This window comes from Sorex fumeus, unplaced genomic scaffold (assembly GCF_029834395.1).
Source record: "Sorex fumeus unplaced genomic scaffold, SorFum_2.1 ptg000038l, whole genome shotgun sequence".
NCBI classification, from domain to species: domain Eukaryota; kingdom Metazoa; phylum Chordata; class Mammalia; order Eulipotyphla; family Soricidae; genus Sorex; species Sorex fumeus.
The window spans coordinates 5,952,515-5,970,239 of record NW_026606095.1 but is presented as its reverse complement, the minus strand read 5'-3'; the positions used below and the strand labels follow the sequence as shown (position 1 = coordinate 5,970,239).

Sequence of the window (17,725 nt, the reverse complement as noted above, 5' to 3'; positions counted from 1 at the left end):
CACCAGTAACGTCTCAAAACAAATTGTGAGACTTGTTACTGCTTTTGGCATATTGAATACTTCACAGGTAGCTTGCCTGGCTTTGCCATGTGGGCAAGATAGCTTGCTGGGCTCTCCGAGAGGGGCAGAAGAATCGAACTCGAGTCAGCCGTGTGCAAAGCAAACACCCTATTAATATTTATTTAAAATTTTTAGTTAAGTAGCCATGGAACTATCTTATACAACATGACAATCATAGCGTTTGTGCCTTTATTATTCAAAAGAGCTTTTGTGGATCTTGAAAAGTGAGATACTGACGCTGTGGTTGCCAGCTTATTTGGCCAAACCAAATTTAAAAATAATGATATCACCAGACTAGTATTGTGTGTGTGTGTGTGTGTGTGTGTGTGTGTGTGATTTATTTTGGGTGGGTGGGGGAGGTCACACCTGGTGGCACTCAGGGATCACTCTTGGCTCTGCTCTGAGAGGCCACTCCTGGCAGTACTCAGCAGGTGCAGAGGATCAAACCGGGGTCAGCCACATGCAGTGTTTTACCAGTTTTACTATTTCTCCAGCTCCTGACTAGTGCTAGGAGAAAAAGAAAAGTTAATTGATTCCCTTCTTCCTAGTCCTGCAGATTTGACTAATAACGCAAAAGTTGGGCTTCTTTGTGAAAGATTCAAGGCACTACCAGAAAAGAAGTAAAAAGAGGCAAAGAAGTGACCCAAAACAAAGGGGAGGCCTGCAGGCTAAAATTAAGTATTTACAAGTCTGCTTTGGGGGCGATAGCACAGCGGTAGGGCGTTTGTCTTGCACGCAGCCAACATGGCTGACCCGAGTTCGATTCCTCCGCCCCTCTCGGAGAGCCAGGCAAGCTACCGAGAGTATTCGATATGCCAGACACAGTAACAACAAAGTCTCCAATGGAGACGTTACTGGGCCCGCTCGAGCTCGAGCTTTGGGGGCAAGAGAAATAATACAATAGGTTAGGTGCTTGCCTTGCACAAGTCAGGCCTGGGTTCCATTCCCAGAGCCACACATGGCTCCCCAAACACCATAGGATTGATCCTCAAGTGAAGTGCCAGAAATAAACCCTGGGAACTGCTGGGTGTGGTTAAAAAAAAAAAAACCAGGGGCTGCAGCAGTAGCACAGTGGGTAGGGCATTTGCCTTGCATGCGGCCGACCCAGGTTCGATTCCCAGCATCCCATATGGTCCCCTGAGCCCTGCCAGGGCTAATTTCTGAGTGTAGAGCCAGGAATGACCCCTGTGCATCGCCGGGTGTGACCCAAAAAGCAAAAAAATAAATAAATAAAAAATAAAATAAAATCACACACACACACACACACACACACACACACACACACACACACACACTGTCCTCCCATTGCTCACGGATTTGCTCGAGTGGGCCCAGTAATGTCTCCATTGTGAGACTTGTTGTTACTGTGTCTGGTATATCGAATACGTCACGGGTAGCTTGCTGGGCTTTGCCATGTGGGCAGAATATTCTCAGTTGCTTGCCGGGCTCTCTGAGAGGGGCGGAGGAATTGAACCAAGCTCGACCGGGCCTGCAATGCGCAAGGTAAACGCCCCACTGCTGTGCTATCACTCCAGCCCAAAAATAAATAAATAAATAAATAAAAATAAAATTCATCTCTGCGAACAATTTAGGTTGTAGCATTATTTACAATAACCAAGACAGAGAACATTCTGCATAGATTACTTGAAACATCGCCGCCTTTCAGTATATATTCCATGCAGTTAGGCAAGAGTCTGACCATGGTCTCATGATGCAGGGTGGTCAATTAGCATGGCGACTGAAAACTTTGGTGGAGAGAGCTGGAGCCCCATGAGTAAGATCAATATTCAACTTGACACTGACATTAAGCAAATTGAGCCTAACACCTTCCTTACACTTTCTCACACCCCCTTCACTTTTCTCTCTGAAATCACACATTGGCTGCAGAGGAAATGGTTCTCTCACTGAATAATGACAATCTTTAGATGTCATCTAGGCCACTGGAAATGAACAAACAAACAAGCCACTTACCAGGCCGCATGTCCACAGCGTTAGGACTCAGCATCCCCTCATCAAAGGGGTTATCCATGCCTACATCCTCTGACAATAGTCTGAAAAAGAGGAAAAGCCACAGTGAAACCCTGGGGGCATTTCGTGTTCTCTGAAAAGGAAACTGAGTCCAGATAATGATTCCCACTCATGTGGCACACCAGAGTCTGTGCACGACGCTCTCTCGTGTGAGTGGCTCTCAGTAACAAGAGATTCTACAGTCATTGGATTTGAGAGCCAGACCACAGTCTCATCTTAGGTGAACAGTAAGTTATTTTTGCTACCAGCTTACAGAAGCAAAGACATACTGAATGAAAACATGAAAATAAATAAGAAAAGGCAAGTCATGAACAAAATGTGGTGAAGGGCACATTTGATTAAGTTTTTCAGAAGATAGGCGGTTTCTAGGCTTTGGGGCTAAAGACAGACTGAGTTTCTCTAGAGACTTCTGCAACAAGTGCGGCATGTGACTTGCACTGAGAGGACAAGAGTGATCTCACTCCCTTCAGTTTTAAAGGGACAGAGCATCCATCATGATGATGTGTCAAAAAAAGATTAAGCGATGAATGTAAAAGTGTCCGACATTTCTGAGAAATACCACCTGGTATTATTCTACCATTTGAATACTAAAAAAGCACTGGGAATGGATATAGGTGAAGAGGCTGTGGCCAGGCATGACTATTCCATGGTGACATCATAACAATAATATCTTGTAAGATAAGTGCAGGGAATAGAAAAATATTGGAGAAAATGGAGAAATCTCTGTATTCCCTTAGAGGAAATGGACCACTCTTCACAAGGATTTCACTGTGATTTATTTTCATCTTCCATTTCTTGCCAAGTCCATGAGTACTCTTAGGATGATAATTTTTTCTCCTTGGTAGCATCCAGGTAATTTCATTCATTAAGGAAAATCCTTGTGGTATAGGGCTGGAGCGATAGCACAGCGGGTAGGGCGTTCGCCTTACAAGTGGCCAACATGGCCGACCCGAGTTCGATTCCTCCGCCCCTCTCGGAGAGCTCGGCAAGCTACCGAGAGTATTGGATATGCCAGACACAGTAACAACAAAGTCTCCAATGGAGACGTTACTGGGCCCGCTCGAGCAAATCGACGATCAACGGGAGGGCCTTTACCTTTACCTTTAACTTATAGGCACTAAGTTAAAAATTGTCGTTTAGCAAGGTATTTCTTTCTCTTACTAGCTAGAGGGAGGATGTTCATGTTTGAACAGAAGCCCTGGAAGAAAAGAATTTTCTCTACCTCTGGAGTTCACTTTCTTCTCAAGTAGAAATGCTCTCTCATTAGCTTCAAAGCCTCATGAGGACAGGAACTATTTCTGCATTGTTTATTTTGGTCTTTTGGTGGGGTACAGCAGGGGGTAGGGGGCACCACGCTGCGCTCAGGAGGTCCCACTGGAAATTCTCAGCCAACAGGATCAGCGGTTCAACACAAGGTCCTGAAGATGCAATGCTACTCAGACCCTGAGGTAGCAGAGATACCTGGACCACCTTGGCAGTCGGGAGATCTCTAGGGCTGCACCCAGTGATGCTCGGGTCCCATGTTGTACCAGGAATTAAACCTGGGCCAAGAACTTGCTAGGTATAGGCCCTAACCACTGCACTATCTCCCAGTTCTGCTTTGTTTATTTTTATGTTTAGAACACTGTATAGAAATCAATACCCAACCAGTCCATGTTGGATAAAACCATTGTGCTTGAGACATCTTCCTTCTCTTATACAATATTTTCTCTATCCCCTGTTTATAAGTCAACCTAAAAACAAACAAAAAAGCCATCATAGAAATATCTGCCTGGTAGAGCACATAGGAGTACTGATCTGAGTTCGAAGATAAATATAAGAATTGTTAAATAGAAGAGAAAGAAAGCAGGGGCCTTGCACATGGCTGACCTGGGTTTAATCCTCAGCACTACATATGGTTCCCTGAGCATAACAGCAGTGAGCTCTCGGCATAGAGGCACAATTAAGCTCTAAGAACCACTAAGTGTGGCCCCAAAATAAGCACTGTAGCACTGTCCTCCCGTTGTTCATCAATTTGCTCGAGCGGGCACCAGTAACATCTCACAACAAATTGTGAGACTTGTTACTGTTTTTGGCATATTGAATACGTCATGGGAAGCTTACCAGGCTTTGTTGTGTGGGCGAGATACTCTTGTCCACACAACAGCTTGCCGCGCTCTCCGAGAGGGGCAGAGGAATCGAATCTGGGTCACCCACGTGCAAGGCAAATGCCCTACCCACTGTGCTATCGCTCCAGCCCCCCAAAATAAGCAAAAAAATTTTAAAAAGTAGATAGTACATTTTAAAATGTTATACATGTTGCTAAATTTGTTAAACTATGAATAACATAAAAAATGTCCTAGATATAAATTTATAGTTCTGGATATCAGGTTCACCATTAGTGTTAATGAGATGAGAAAAGCAGCTGACCATCTTTGTGGTTTTCAATGGAGTGCTCAGTGACTGTGGAGAAGAAATAGAATGCACAGGAAAGTCCTTTGTACATTACAAAGCATCGACTAAATCTAAGGTATTATATTCCTTCTTTTATAAACATAATATTAGGATCAGCAACTTAACATGAATTAAGTGAATTACATGCCAAGGTTGGGCAAAAATCTAATCACAGTTACTGGGTTACTTTATTTACCCAGTAACTGGATACCCTAAGACAGTTGTAGGTACTAGCCTTGGTAAGGAAAAACTTCAGTACGGTGCAGATTATGAATTGTCATAGATCTCCATGAGTGCCCCTAATGTATTGGTATGAGTGAATAGAATGTTTTGTCTCTGATTACTCCTCAGCACAGAGCAGAACCCAGTAGAGAGGGTTCTGGAAGCCAATCTTTTTTTTTTTTTTTTTAGTGAGACACCATGAGGTACAGTTGTAGACTTACAAATTTTGTGCTTGGGTTTCAATTATACAATGATCAAATACCCATCCCTTCACCAGTGCCCATTTCCCACCACCACGGATCCCAGTATCCCTCCCACCCCCCATCACCCCATCCCACCCTGCCTCTGTGGCAGGGCATTCCCTTTTGTTCTCTCTTTCCTTTTGGGTCTTGTGGTTTGCGAAAGAGGCATTAAGTGGCAATCATGTTTGGTCTATAGTCTACTTTCAGCATGCTTCTCCCATCCTGGGAGGATCCTCCCAACACCCATTATTTGGTGCTCCCTTCTCTATCTGAGCTGCCTTTTACTCTAGCATGTGTGGCTGCCTTCTGGAAGTAAAATCTTAGCACAAAGTGGAGGGGAGAGTGGAAAGGTAAGGATGAGTAAGACTCACACCCCCATAGGCAGTACAAGGGCTCAGGGAGCGGAAAACACAGGACAACTCAACTACAACAATGACTTTTCAGTGGACCAACTGAACAGTTGGGAGAAAAATAGTGGACCAACTTAGAGGCACACCCAGGCGTGTCATGCAAACAGTTAAATCGCACTTCACCAATGAGGTCCATGAACACTCCAGAAATGAAGTATCTGAGCTCAGTTGTAAACTCAGCAGTGAAGCTTCTCAGTGCCAGAGCAGGCCACTGTAAAGGTACTGCTCCCCCTCATCCATCTGTGATGGTCCCTTCATTTGGGCTCTTCTGCACGCAGAAGGGAGTGGTTAAAGAGGCTGAGAAAGTTGTTTTTCCTTCCTGAATTTTATTAGATTTCATTTTTCAAAATTTCATTGTAGTTTGGCTAAGTGACTTCATTCGTGACAAAACAGATGGTATTGTACAAAGTAACTGCACCCAAACACCACCGAAGTGCCCAAGACCCTCAGCCCCAGGCCAGTGTCACCTCTAGTCCTGTCATTGTCATTGCCACTAGCAATCAGTGTCATAATCCAAGGTCATGGGTCTGTCAAGGCTCTGTATTGTTCAGTCTGAGTATGTTTCATAGATAGACCCTGAGGAATAGACCCTTCTCCCTGCAAACGTCCTTCATGACCTCCCAGGGCTGCCCACTTTGCAGCCAAGTGCAGGGTTTCACCTCTGGCATCTGAGGGACTGTAACGCAAGCCGGCGTCCCCCGCTGCTGACTTGCCTGACAGATGCTCTGCCCCACGTCTCCACCTACAGGTTGAATCCAGAACTGCCTGCAGTAAGAGTTTTCTGTCCTTACCCTTAGCCTTTTGGGGTACAGAGTCAAGGTGCATTTTTCTCCTCCCTCCCAGAATCAGGAGTGGGTCATGTGACTCTCTGACAAATGGGACGAGAGTGGAAGCAGCAAGGGTCCCACCTGGGCAGATGCCTCTGAAGCAAGTGACTGAATGTCCCTTCTGGTTTCTCAAGCTGTGGAGGGGGCACTGCCCCAGCTGGAGGAGGAGTGACCTAGACCCAACATAGTTGCCCAAATGACATCCAGAAAGGAATTTATATTTTGCTCAGGGATATTGGGTTTCTTTGTCACCTCTAGCATTTATTTTTCATTCCAAGGATAATACCTCACTCACACTAGCCAAATTTTATTACCCAATCTGGGTAACTAATTTCCCATATAATCAACTCAAGGACTCACAAAGGTTTCCTTCCTTCCTTCCTTCCTTGCTCCCTCCCTCCCTCCCTTCCTCCCTTCCTCCCTTCCTCCCTTCCTCCCTTCCTTCCTTCCTTCCTTCCTTCCTTCCTTCCTTCCTTCCTTCCTCCCTCTCTCCCTCCCTCCCTCCCTCCCTTCCTCGCACCCTTCCTTCCTTGCTCCCTCCCTCCCTTCCTTCCTTCCTTCCTTCCTTCCTTCCTTCCTTCCTTCCTTCCTTCCTTCCTCCCTTCCTCCCTCCCTCCCTCCCTCCCTCGCACCCTTCCTTCCTTGCTCCCTCCCTTGCTCCCTCCCTTCCTTCCTTCCTTCCTTCCTTCCTTCCTTCCTTCCTTCCTTCCTTCCTTCCTTCCTTCCTCCCCTCCCTCCTTTTCACTTTCTCTATTTCTGTCTCTTTCCCTCCCTCCCTCTCTTCCTCTCTCCCTCTCTCCCCTTCTCTCTTTCTACTTTTTGGACATGTGGGGACATGTGCTTGCCTTAGCAGCATATGAACTGAAACCAAAGCCCCGCACAGCAGATTGGCTGGAGCCTGCAACAGCACAGAAACACAGGTTCATGAAGAAGGCCCTAATGTTTAAAGTGATGATGAAAGTTCCAGAAGGAAGGTCCTTGAATGCCTTGGAGGACAATGTCCATGTGAAAACTAATGAATCCCTCTGCTGGCTTTTTCACTGTCATTGAGTGATTACCAATATGCTCAGTTGATTAATTTAATTTGTTTTTTTATTATTAATTTTAGTTAAGGCAACCTGTTTATATGCCAGTCTAGTGGAAACTTAGAATCACTGAAAGACCTAAAAGAGTCATACGAATTAAACATAATAAAAAACAAAGTCATTTGATTCAATGCTACCAAGGAGTAGTATCTGCTAGACTCTCACTCTGAGACCTTATCTGGGGATGGGAAGAGGGGGTAGAGCAAGAAAGAGAGAGAGAAAGAAGAAACGAGAAAGAGAGAGATTAAAAGTGTCTGGCGAGCAATAATGCCATGCACTATTAGAAATACCAAAGAAATTCTGTACAAGAAGGCATACCTTAGAATTAAACTAAAAATTAAAACTAAAGTACTTTACAAAATCAAAAGAACTCAAAGAAAACCCAAGATTCCAGAGTGAAGTTGTTCTAAAAGCTACTAAGAAGACAGCACACAGGGTTTTCTGCTGAACGTGGGCCTAACAACGCAAGGAAGAAGCAAGCTTATATAAGTGGATGGTGGACTATACTTATACTTAGTGGAGTATCATGCTAAGTGAAATGAATCATATAGAGAGGGACAGATATAGAACAACTGCATTCATCTTTGGAATATAAAATAACATGAGACTGACACCAGGGACAGTAGAGACAAGGGCCAGGAAGATTGCTTCTGGGTTAGAAGCCTGCCTCATGAGCTGGGGGAGAGGGCAGCTGAAATAGAGAAGGGATCACTAAGTCAATAATGGTTGGAGGGATGGTTCAGGATGGGAGATACGTGATGAAAGAAGATAAAGGACCAAACGTGATAGCCTCTCAGTATCTGTATTGCAAACCAAAATGCCCAAAAGTAGAGAGAGAGAGTATGGGGAAAATTGTCTGCCGTGGAGGCAGTGGGGTTATACTAGGGAAATTGGTGGTGGGGAATGTGCACTAGTGGAGGGACGGGTGTTCGATCATTATATGACTAAAACTCAAACATGAAAGCTTTGTAAATTGTATCACAGTGATTCAATAAAAAAAAGAAGCTTAGTGTAGAAGACATACACTTGGATCTTACAGTAAAGCACTGATCTGAAAGACCTGTGCCCTTAATAAGAAGAGGATGAGAACAAAATCTATCATCTCACCTTAGAAAGCACAGTATTCCTAAAATTTGGGGTGGAATTCTTTTTTTAAAATTAAGAATCAGAGAACTAATTATTTGCCCCCAAATGTCTAAATTTGGGCCTAAGACCTAATACAGGTGTAAGAAACTTTCTTTGCATATATTTTTTAAAATTTTATTTTATTTTTACGAAGTTGTTCACAATATTTGATTACATTTAATATCCAAACACCAATCTCACCACCATTACACTTTCCCACCACCATATTTCAAATGTTTACATCCTGAACCCCAAGTGCTGCCCCCCAAACAGAACCAAAGTAATTTATTTTGTATTGCTTGTCATGAATATCCACTAAAAATGATCCAAAAATGTTTTCTTAGAGGAAAGTGTGTGAAGATTGTTGGATTTCACCTAGGAGCCATTAAGCCCCTCTATAAGAGATTAGTAACATGCTGCTAAGTTGAGCCTTGTTGCTTATGTGTGTGTGTGTGTGTGTGTGTGTGTGTGCATGTGTGTGTGTGTATTTACCCATGAGATTGGTTACCTTCTACTTTAAAGCCCATCAAATGTGGTGTGTTACACTTGGTATATCAGTGGTGTAAATTATGAGATGGCATTTGTGGCTGCACCAGCCAGGAATAAATTCACAAATGGGTGAAGCTTCTCTGAGCCTACAAAGATTGGCCGTGAGCATGGTGGTGCATGAGTTCTGGAGGTTTTCGGCTGCCGTAGCTAGCTCTGTTGGGGTGGGGAAACGAACTCATCCCCCGACCCTGCCCCACTTCTGGGTTTCCCAAGCGAAAAAGTCTGGCATGTGACCTGGAGGCATCTCTATGGCATATCCTCCTTGCATACATGGTCCAATACCCCATTATGGTCCCAGAAGTCACAACAGGGGTCACTTCTAAGCACAGAGCCAGGACTAACCTCTGAGTAGTCAAGTGTGACCCAATCCCACCCCAGAGCCTCAATTCATCTTACCTGAATAACATAGGAAAACCAAGTTAAAGAAATTTAAATTTAGACTGGGGGGGAGGGGTCTCACGCAGCAGTAGAGCACTTGTGTTGTATGTGTGAGGCCCTAGGTTTGATCCCCAGAACCATACAACAATAAAATGAAATAATAAAATCTGGTTTTGTTTTGGAGCACCTTGTCCAATGGTGCTCAGGGCTTGCTTTCGGTTCTGTGCTCAGGAATCACTCCTGCTGAGCTCAGGGGACCATATGTGGTGACAGGGATAGAACCTGGGTCAACCACATGCAAGGCAAGCGTCCTACCCATTATATTATCTCTCCAGCACCCTAAATAATACATTTCAAGTCATCTAGGGCCACTGAAGATCTAGAGGTGTGGGTTTCCAGAAGAATCAAATGGTCAAGTCACTTGATAGTGCTACTTTTATAACCTAGAATTCACTAGAAACTCAATAAGAGAAAGAAAATCCCTCTAAAGAATGAGTTCGCACCAAAACAAACCGCCCAAAATTGCAAACTGCACTAGGAATAAAATGTATGAGGAATTTCCAGCAGATACAGCAAATTAAAGAGTTGGCAAAATAAGTCCTACAAAACTAGGAAAGAGACTGTAATGATGAAAGAGTAATTTTTAAACCTTCATGTATTTATTAATCACTGTCATTTGGGGTGATTTATCATAGCAGGTGCTGTTACTTGCCCTGACTAAACATGCTTTTTAAGAATAGAACATCCAGGGTTAAAGAGCTACTACAGCCAGTAGGGTATTTCCCTTGCATGCAGCTGACCTTGATTCATCCCTAGCAACTCAAATGGTCCTTTGAGACAGCCAGTAGTAGGCCCTAAGTGTGGTACAACCGCCCCACCCCCAAGTAAGATAAAGTAATGCAGACGTGTTCACAATAAAGTGATAGGAAAAATTTATCAAAAATGCTGAGCACAGAAAAGAACTCTGCTTATTTCAAAAACGATAGACTGTAGAAGAGAAGAGACTTTAAAAAGCTCTTGTTTTGAGGCCAGGGATGAGAGTCAGTGGTTGAGACATGTTCGACATATGTAAGCCCTGAGTTTAATCCCTGGGACTATTAAAAAACTACAGGAAGAAAGGAAAGAAGAAAGGCATTATGTTATAAAAAAAAGATATTTTCAGTAAACAGAATAAATGAAAGTCAATACGTTTCAACAACACTGCCTAAAAACAAAATAATGAATATTTAGGTTTTAAGGAGGAATAACTTCATGGAGAAAATCTGCATATACCTGTCGATAATTTAGAAACCAATCTTTAAAATGCCAAGACTATAGAAGATCTGAACAATGTTGCAGTATAAATTTATCTAATGGACAGATTTGTACTGAATAAAATGGCCCAGTATTTTTCAAATTTTAAAAAATAAACAATATAGAATGTCTCACAAAGTACCAAAAATCAGCATCACATGTTTCACAGGACTTTAGAAACATTCAGCTAAAATCAATTACAAAAAAAATGTTAGTTAGAAACTAATAAATATACTTATAAGTAACTATTATTTAAAGTAACTAAAAATAAAGCTTTAGGCATCAAAATCCTGCAAAAACAGATAAGGAAATTTGCATAAGTAAACAAACAACCAGGTATTAAAAAATAAGTTGAAGTGACCTGGCTAAAGTTTTTAACTGAAGGCAGAGGTGGAAAAAAGTACTATGCATGCATGTAAATCGAAACTACTTCTAAGCCTGTGCACCTTTTTATGTCCGTGAATATCAGCAAGTGTGGAAAAGTGGCATAAAAAGTTATCTAACTTAAGAATGGAACTGCATCATTCAAAAGACGATGTTTCTGGTACTCTAGTAAATAAGCTAGTATGCAGTAGCTTGGTAGTTCTTGTAGCAGATAGTGAAGGACAACCAAGATAAAATTCTGTGGCATAGCTAGCACATTCTCTTGTTTTTAGACCAGGTGCAAAGGCAAGCAGTCTACCTTTGATATCGCTCCAACATTTCTGAATCTGGAGGAATTTAATTGTTGAAGGATTAGCCTTGCCTGAGATCGGGTTCCTTTTAATAGGATAAGTAGTGAACCAAGACTTCTCTCTCTCTCTCTCTCTCTCTCTCTCTCTCTCTCTCTCTCACACACACACACACACACACATACATACACACACAAACACACACACACACAATTTCTGAATGGCGATGTTTCTCGATAGACTCGTACACCCAACAGCAAGCAATAGTTCATTTTGGAAATAACGATTCTTCTGAAAAATACTGCTCCAAAGCAGGTCAAGACCTTCACTGCAATTTAGAAAATTAGAGAATGGTTACACTGACATACTTTTATGGTTTTGATTGCATAAAGAGAAAGTTCCTTTAGGCCAGAGTTTCTAAAATATCTTTCTGGCTTCCTTCTAGTCAAGTGAGATACACAGGCCAGATAAAGTTTCTTTCTTTAGACGGGGAGTGAAAAAAGGAAAGAAGAAATAAGACCTTGCATGTGCCACCTTGATTGATGCCTTTGTGAAATACATAAATCAGCTCAATGATTTGGACAAGGTCCACGTTAGGATCCTTTTGGGCCCCAGACTCTGGGCCTAGAAGGCAAGATTGAATGGATTTCACACTCGGTGCCAAGGAAAGGCTAAGGACACACAAGAAGTACTGGGTCTGACGAAGTTATGAAATTTACATACAAGTGGTACTAGATGGAAAGTATCATGCTAAGTGAAATGAGTCAGAAAGAGAGGGACAGACATAGAAAGATTGCATTCATCTGGGGAATATAGAGTAACAAAATAGGAGACTAACATCCAAGAACAGTCGAGATAAGTACCAGGAGGTTCACTTCACAGCTTGAAGGCCGGCCACGAATGCTGGGGGACGGGGCAGCTTAGCAGAGATGGGAACACCAAGTAAAGGGTGTTGGGAGGATCCTCCCAGGATGGGAGATGCATGCTGAAAGTAGACTATAGACCGAACATGATTGCCACTCAATGTTTCTTTTGCAAACCCCAGCAACCAAAAGGAGAGAGAGAACAAAAGGGAATGCCCTGACACAGAGGCAGGATGGGATGGGGGGGGAACTGGGAGGGGTGGAAGGGTTACTGGGATCACTGGGGGTGGAGAATGGGCACTGGTGGAGGGATGGGTACTTGATCATTGTATAACTGAAACCCAAGCACAAAAACTTGTAAGGTCAACAACTCTACCTCATGGTGTTTCACTAATAAAGATAAATAATTGGGTCTGAGTTGGGAAATGAGGCCCTTGGTAACAATTAACTACCGGGCTGGGCCTCAATGACTCTGGAAGAGAAAATCCTGTTGGCTTCTAGATAGAGCAGGGACAGACAGACAGACAGAGAGACAGACAGAGAGGGAAAGAGACACAGAGAGACAAAGAGAGAAAGAGGAGAGGAAAAGAAAGAGAGAGAAATGGAGGAAGGGAGGGAGAGAGGGAGGAGGGAGGGAGGATGGGAGGGAGGGAGGGAGAGATGAGAGTTTGGGGTAGGGCAAAGGGAAGGCAGCAAACAAGCACTGGCATCTACCCAGATATCAACTTCCCTAGAGAATTTGCAAAACCCACAACTCACAGCCATCCTCTCTCAGGTTCTGGGGAGAGGAACATAGCTCAGTGTCCTTATTCCTTCAGGCTTGGGAAACAGGCTACTACAAAAAATCAGGGGTAGTTCACAAAGACCTGGAACAGTTTTTTACTTTGTTCCCTGAATGTTAGCATATGTGACTCTGTGAATACAATCTTTTACAGGTAATGTTTGAGAGAAAGCTGAAATATTCAAATCCTTGCTTTTTAGACAGTAATTTTGAAACTGGTTGTGAATAGCAGTTGTGTTACTGCTTGCCTGCAGAGTATATACACCATTTTCTTTTCACATATCTTCAAGAAACATAAAACCTTATCCATGAATTTGTAGTTGAGCAGGTTGAATTAAATAGCACATCACATTGGAGTTGATAGGGCAGACGTTCGAATCACATTGGAGAAAACAATACTTGATTCTGATGTCAATTAGGGTTCACAACGTTTGCCTTGCACGCGGCCGACCTGGGTTCAATCCCCGGCATCCCATATGGTCCCCCAAGCATCGCCAGGAGAGAGTCCTGAGTGCAGAGCCAGGAATGACCCCTGAGCACTGCTGGCTGTGACCCAAAAAGCAAAAGCAAAAGATTACTCAACTGCACCTCAATATTCAACAGGCACAGAATGGAAGGTAACAGCTTCAACGCCAGTTACTTCCTCCTACATCAGTTCTGTGTTGATTTTGTTCAACTGCCCATAGGATGTGGACAATGGCAGAGTCTATCCTGTCAAAGGCAGAATCTCCATCCTTTCCCTCTTAAATGTGAACTGAACATTAGGTAGTACTGGCCATAGGCGTGACTTCTCAGACGAGGTCCAAAGGGTTTGGTATCTGCCCTTTCTGTGTCACTCACCACTGTGTCAGAACATTCACACAGTTCTCCAGAGAGCCCTGTGGTAAGGAGCTGAGACTGTCTGAGCTCTTGGCAAACAACCATGTGAGTGAATCCCCTTGAAGCAGATTCTCCAATCTGCAGCTCCTTCACAAGATGAGTCTCTGCTGATGTCCTGATAGTATCTTACTTATGGAACCCTGAGTCAAAACCAACTAATTGATCTGCCCCCAAATCCCTGGTACATGGAGACTGAGAGAGCATAGGTCTGCTAGCGATGCTGTGATGGATTTACTAGCTAATACAGGCTCCACGCCAGAGTGCATCTATCTACTCACACCCACAAAGTGGTATTCCTTCCCCTCTTCTCTTCTCTTCTGACATTGTTTTCTAATCCCTTTAGCCAGCCCATCCTGTTGATCTATACCAACTTCTTATCCTTCTTGTTGCTGATTCCGGAGTTCAAGTTCATTTGCATGTGTAGGACCGCGTAACCTTTCTGCCTCACCCACATCCTTTGATCAGAACTGAATATCCTACTCAATCTGTGCACTGATGCTACCCTATTTAAATCCTTTCAATCTTCCTCAGAGCGCTAAGTCTTTCTCACAGTCTTTCTTCAGGAGCCTCTTTCAGTGCCCAGTGCCCACTGGACCTGATGATCTTATCTTATGATCTTATCTCAGACCTGCTCAGAGCTCTCCTTCACTGATCTCACCCAACCTATAGTCAGGCTGGGTGCCACATTGTCCTGCTCATACTCAGAGGGATATCTTTTTTTTTTTATTTTTATTAGTGAGACACCATGAGATACAGTTGTAGACTTACAATTTTTTGTGCTTGGGTTTCAATTATACAATGATCAAATACCCATCCCTCCACCAGTGCCCATTTCCCACCACCACGGATCCCAGTATCTCTCCCACCCCCCATCCCCCCATCCCACCCTGCCTCTGTGGCAGGGCATACCCTTTTGTTCTCTCTCTCCTATTGGGCGTTGTGGTTTACAAAAGAGGCAATGAGTGACAATCATGTTTGGTCTATGGTCTTCTTTCAGCATGCTTCTCCCATCCTGGGAGGATCCTCCCAACACACTTTATTTGGTGCTTCAGAGGGATATCTTTTATGTTCATAAAATCACCTGTTTGTAACCTGTCTGCCCTTTGACACATAATATCCTTCCCATTCCCATAAGGTGCCCCCGCCCCCCCCCCACACACACACATTCATACCTCCTTGACACACTCATACCTCCTTGAGGACAGTAGTCTAGAGACTTAGTAAATGGGTGCAAACACAGGACCTAGCATTTGTTGAAGCACAAATAACTATTGGACAAGCTGCAATTTCAAGACACAGCCTGATCTTCTGGTAGGATTTCCTTGCAAAGTTTCTCCCAAACTGGAACTTGATCATCCAAATTCTTTTGCAACAAAGAAGTGAATTTTGGTTTGTGTTTTAGGCTTTTGGAGTCACACTTGGCAGGGCTCTGGGCTTACTCCTGGCTTTGTGCGCAGGGACCACTCCTGGTGATCAGTCAGCGGTGGTGCCAGGGTCTGAACCTCGGTAGGCTGCATGTAAGGCAAGGAAGGACCCTGCCTGTTGTACTCTGGCTCTGGCCCCAAAGAAGTGAGTTTTGAAAAGAGAGGAAGCAAACATTTCTTCCAAACATAATCTAGAAATGTCAGAGACCTTCAGAGAAGTGCAACCATAAAGAAGTAATTGCTTTAAACGTCATTTGGTAAAATTCACTAAGTGAGTGCTCTCCTGTGCTCTGGCTTCAATGATACAAACATCTCTTGAGTGATATCAGGAGCAACTGCAGGGGGAGGGAGAAGAGGGTAAGCTAAGCAGGGATGTGATCTTGCGAAGAAAGAGGAAGTGAAGTACAGACCGTTCTATTTTCTCAAATGAAGACATTCTTCAGCTCCAACTCCTTTAAGCCATTGCCGCAGGCTCTGCAGTTCAAGTTCAAGTGTGAGGCACTGGTGGTACGTGCCTGCATCAACGTGTCAAGATGACCAAATTTCCAGCATTTCTGTGCAGGTTCCAACAATCCTATCTCTCACCCAACTCCCCCCCAGCAATCCTATCTCTCCCCCTTCTCACCAGCTCAACACCACCTAGAATCTATCCTCTATAATTATTAGGTGGGACAGATGCCACCTTCTATCCTTTTGCCACACAAAATGCTCCCAAGGGTATTTCTCCTCAAAGGGCAAAGCAAGGGTGGCACCATTCCAATACTATTTCCTTCCACCATTCCAATACTATTTCCTTCCTTCAGTCACTCAAGAGTGTGGACAACCTGGCACCAGACAAGCAATCAACAGGAACCTGAAAAGATACGCTTCTAACCTCTGCACACAGTTACATTTGCAAATCCACAGGGCACGGTAAGAAGGTTGAAAACAACGATTTTCTTTTTTTTCTATTTTCCTGTTTGGTTTCTGAGTCACACCTGGCAATGCTCAGGGATCACTCCTAGCTCTGCACTCCAGGAATGACTCTTGGCAGTGTTGGTGGACCACATGGAATGTTGCTTGATCAAACCCGGGGTGAGAGCATGTGAGGCCCCAACGGGAGGCCCCAACAATTTTCTATAAAGGGCCTGTTACTCAATGTGTCCATGCTGACAGGCCTCACAACCTCTGCCACAATATACCACTCAGTCATCTGAGCACAGGAGCAGCCATGGCATTGCTGTGCTCCAAGGAAACTTCAGCTCCAAAACCAGAGGCCAACTGGATCCAACCTAAGGAGCCTAGTTTCCTCCCTCGGGGTCTGTACCAAAGAAACTTGGCTCAAATTTTAATTCTCAGAGCTAGATCAATATCTCTACCTCTATCTCTAATCTCTTGACATGTCTAGTCTCTCTCCATATCTCTAGGTCTTTAATATTTTGCTCAAACAGGGATACGTGAGCAGAGCAGAAACTGAGCTAAAGTTTTAGACTGTATTTATCAAGATTCTAAAGGCAGATCAACTTTGACTACCATTTCACCTCTAAGAGTGCAAAACACTCAAAGATAGACAGTGGCTGTCACTGTCACTGTCACTGTCCTCCTGTTGTTCATCGATTTGTTCGAGTGGGTCCGGTAACGTATCCATTTTGAGACTTGTTGTTACTGTGTTTAGCATATTGAATATGTCACGGGGAGCTTGCCAGGCTTTGCTGTGTGAGTGAGATACTCTCGTAGCTTGCCGGGGCTCTCCGAGAGGGGCAGAGGAATCAAATTTGGCTTGGCCAGGCTGACTGCACGCAAGGCAAATGCCCTACTGCTGTTCTATTGCTCTAGCCCTAGACAGTGGCTATATGTAAAATATTTTTTCCCTTTGGCCAAGATTAGTACCAGGAATTTTGCTCCATGACTTGGAGGCCAGCCACACGTGCTAGGGGAAAAGGAAGCTCAGATAGAGAAGAGAGCACCAAATAAAGGGTGTTGGGAGGATCCTCCCAGAGCGGGGCGAAAGCATGCTGAAAGGAGACTATAGACCAAACACGATTGCCACTCAATGCCTCTCTTACAAACCACAGGACCCAAAAGGAGAGAGAGAGAACAAGGGGGAATGCCCCACCACAGAGGCAGGGTGGGATGGGGGGGATGGGGGGTGGGAGGGATGCTGGGACCCCTGGTGGTGGAGGATGGGCACTGGTGGAGGGATGGGTACTTGATCATTGTATAACTGAAACCCAAGCACAAAAATTTGTAAGTCTATAACTGTACCTCATGGTGTTTCACTAATAAAAAAATAATACGATGTGTACAAGAAAAAAATAGTAAAAATTTCTGGGACCAGAGAGACAGTATAGTGGGGAGCAACTGCCTTGCATCTAGCTGTTCTAGTTTAATCCCAGGCACCCCATATGTTTCCCTGAACCCCACCAGGAATGCGCCCTGAGTACAGAGCCAGGAGTAAGGCCTGAGTAAGTGCCAC

At 44.0% G+C, this 17,725-nt stretch overlaps 1 protein-coding gene across 1 annotated transcript in view; it reads right to left on the bottom strand.

The window, feature by feature from the left end:
• Positions 1-17,725, bottom strand: part of PRUNE2 (prune homolog 2 with BCH domain) — a 227,345-nt gene that overhangs the window by 47,487 nt on the left and 162,133 nt on the right. Inside the window, exon 6 of the mRNA XM_056118782.1 lies at positions 2,032-2,111. Coding sequence (XP_055974757.1) covers positions 2,032-2,111 — 80 coding nt within the window. The remainder of the gene's footprint in view (positions 1-2,031; positions 2,112-17,725) is intronic.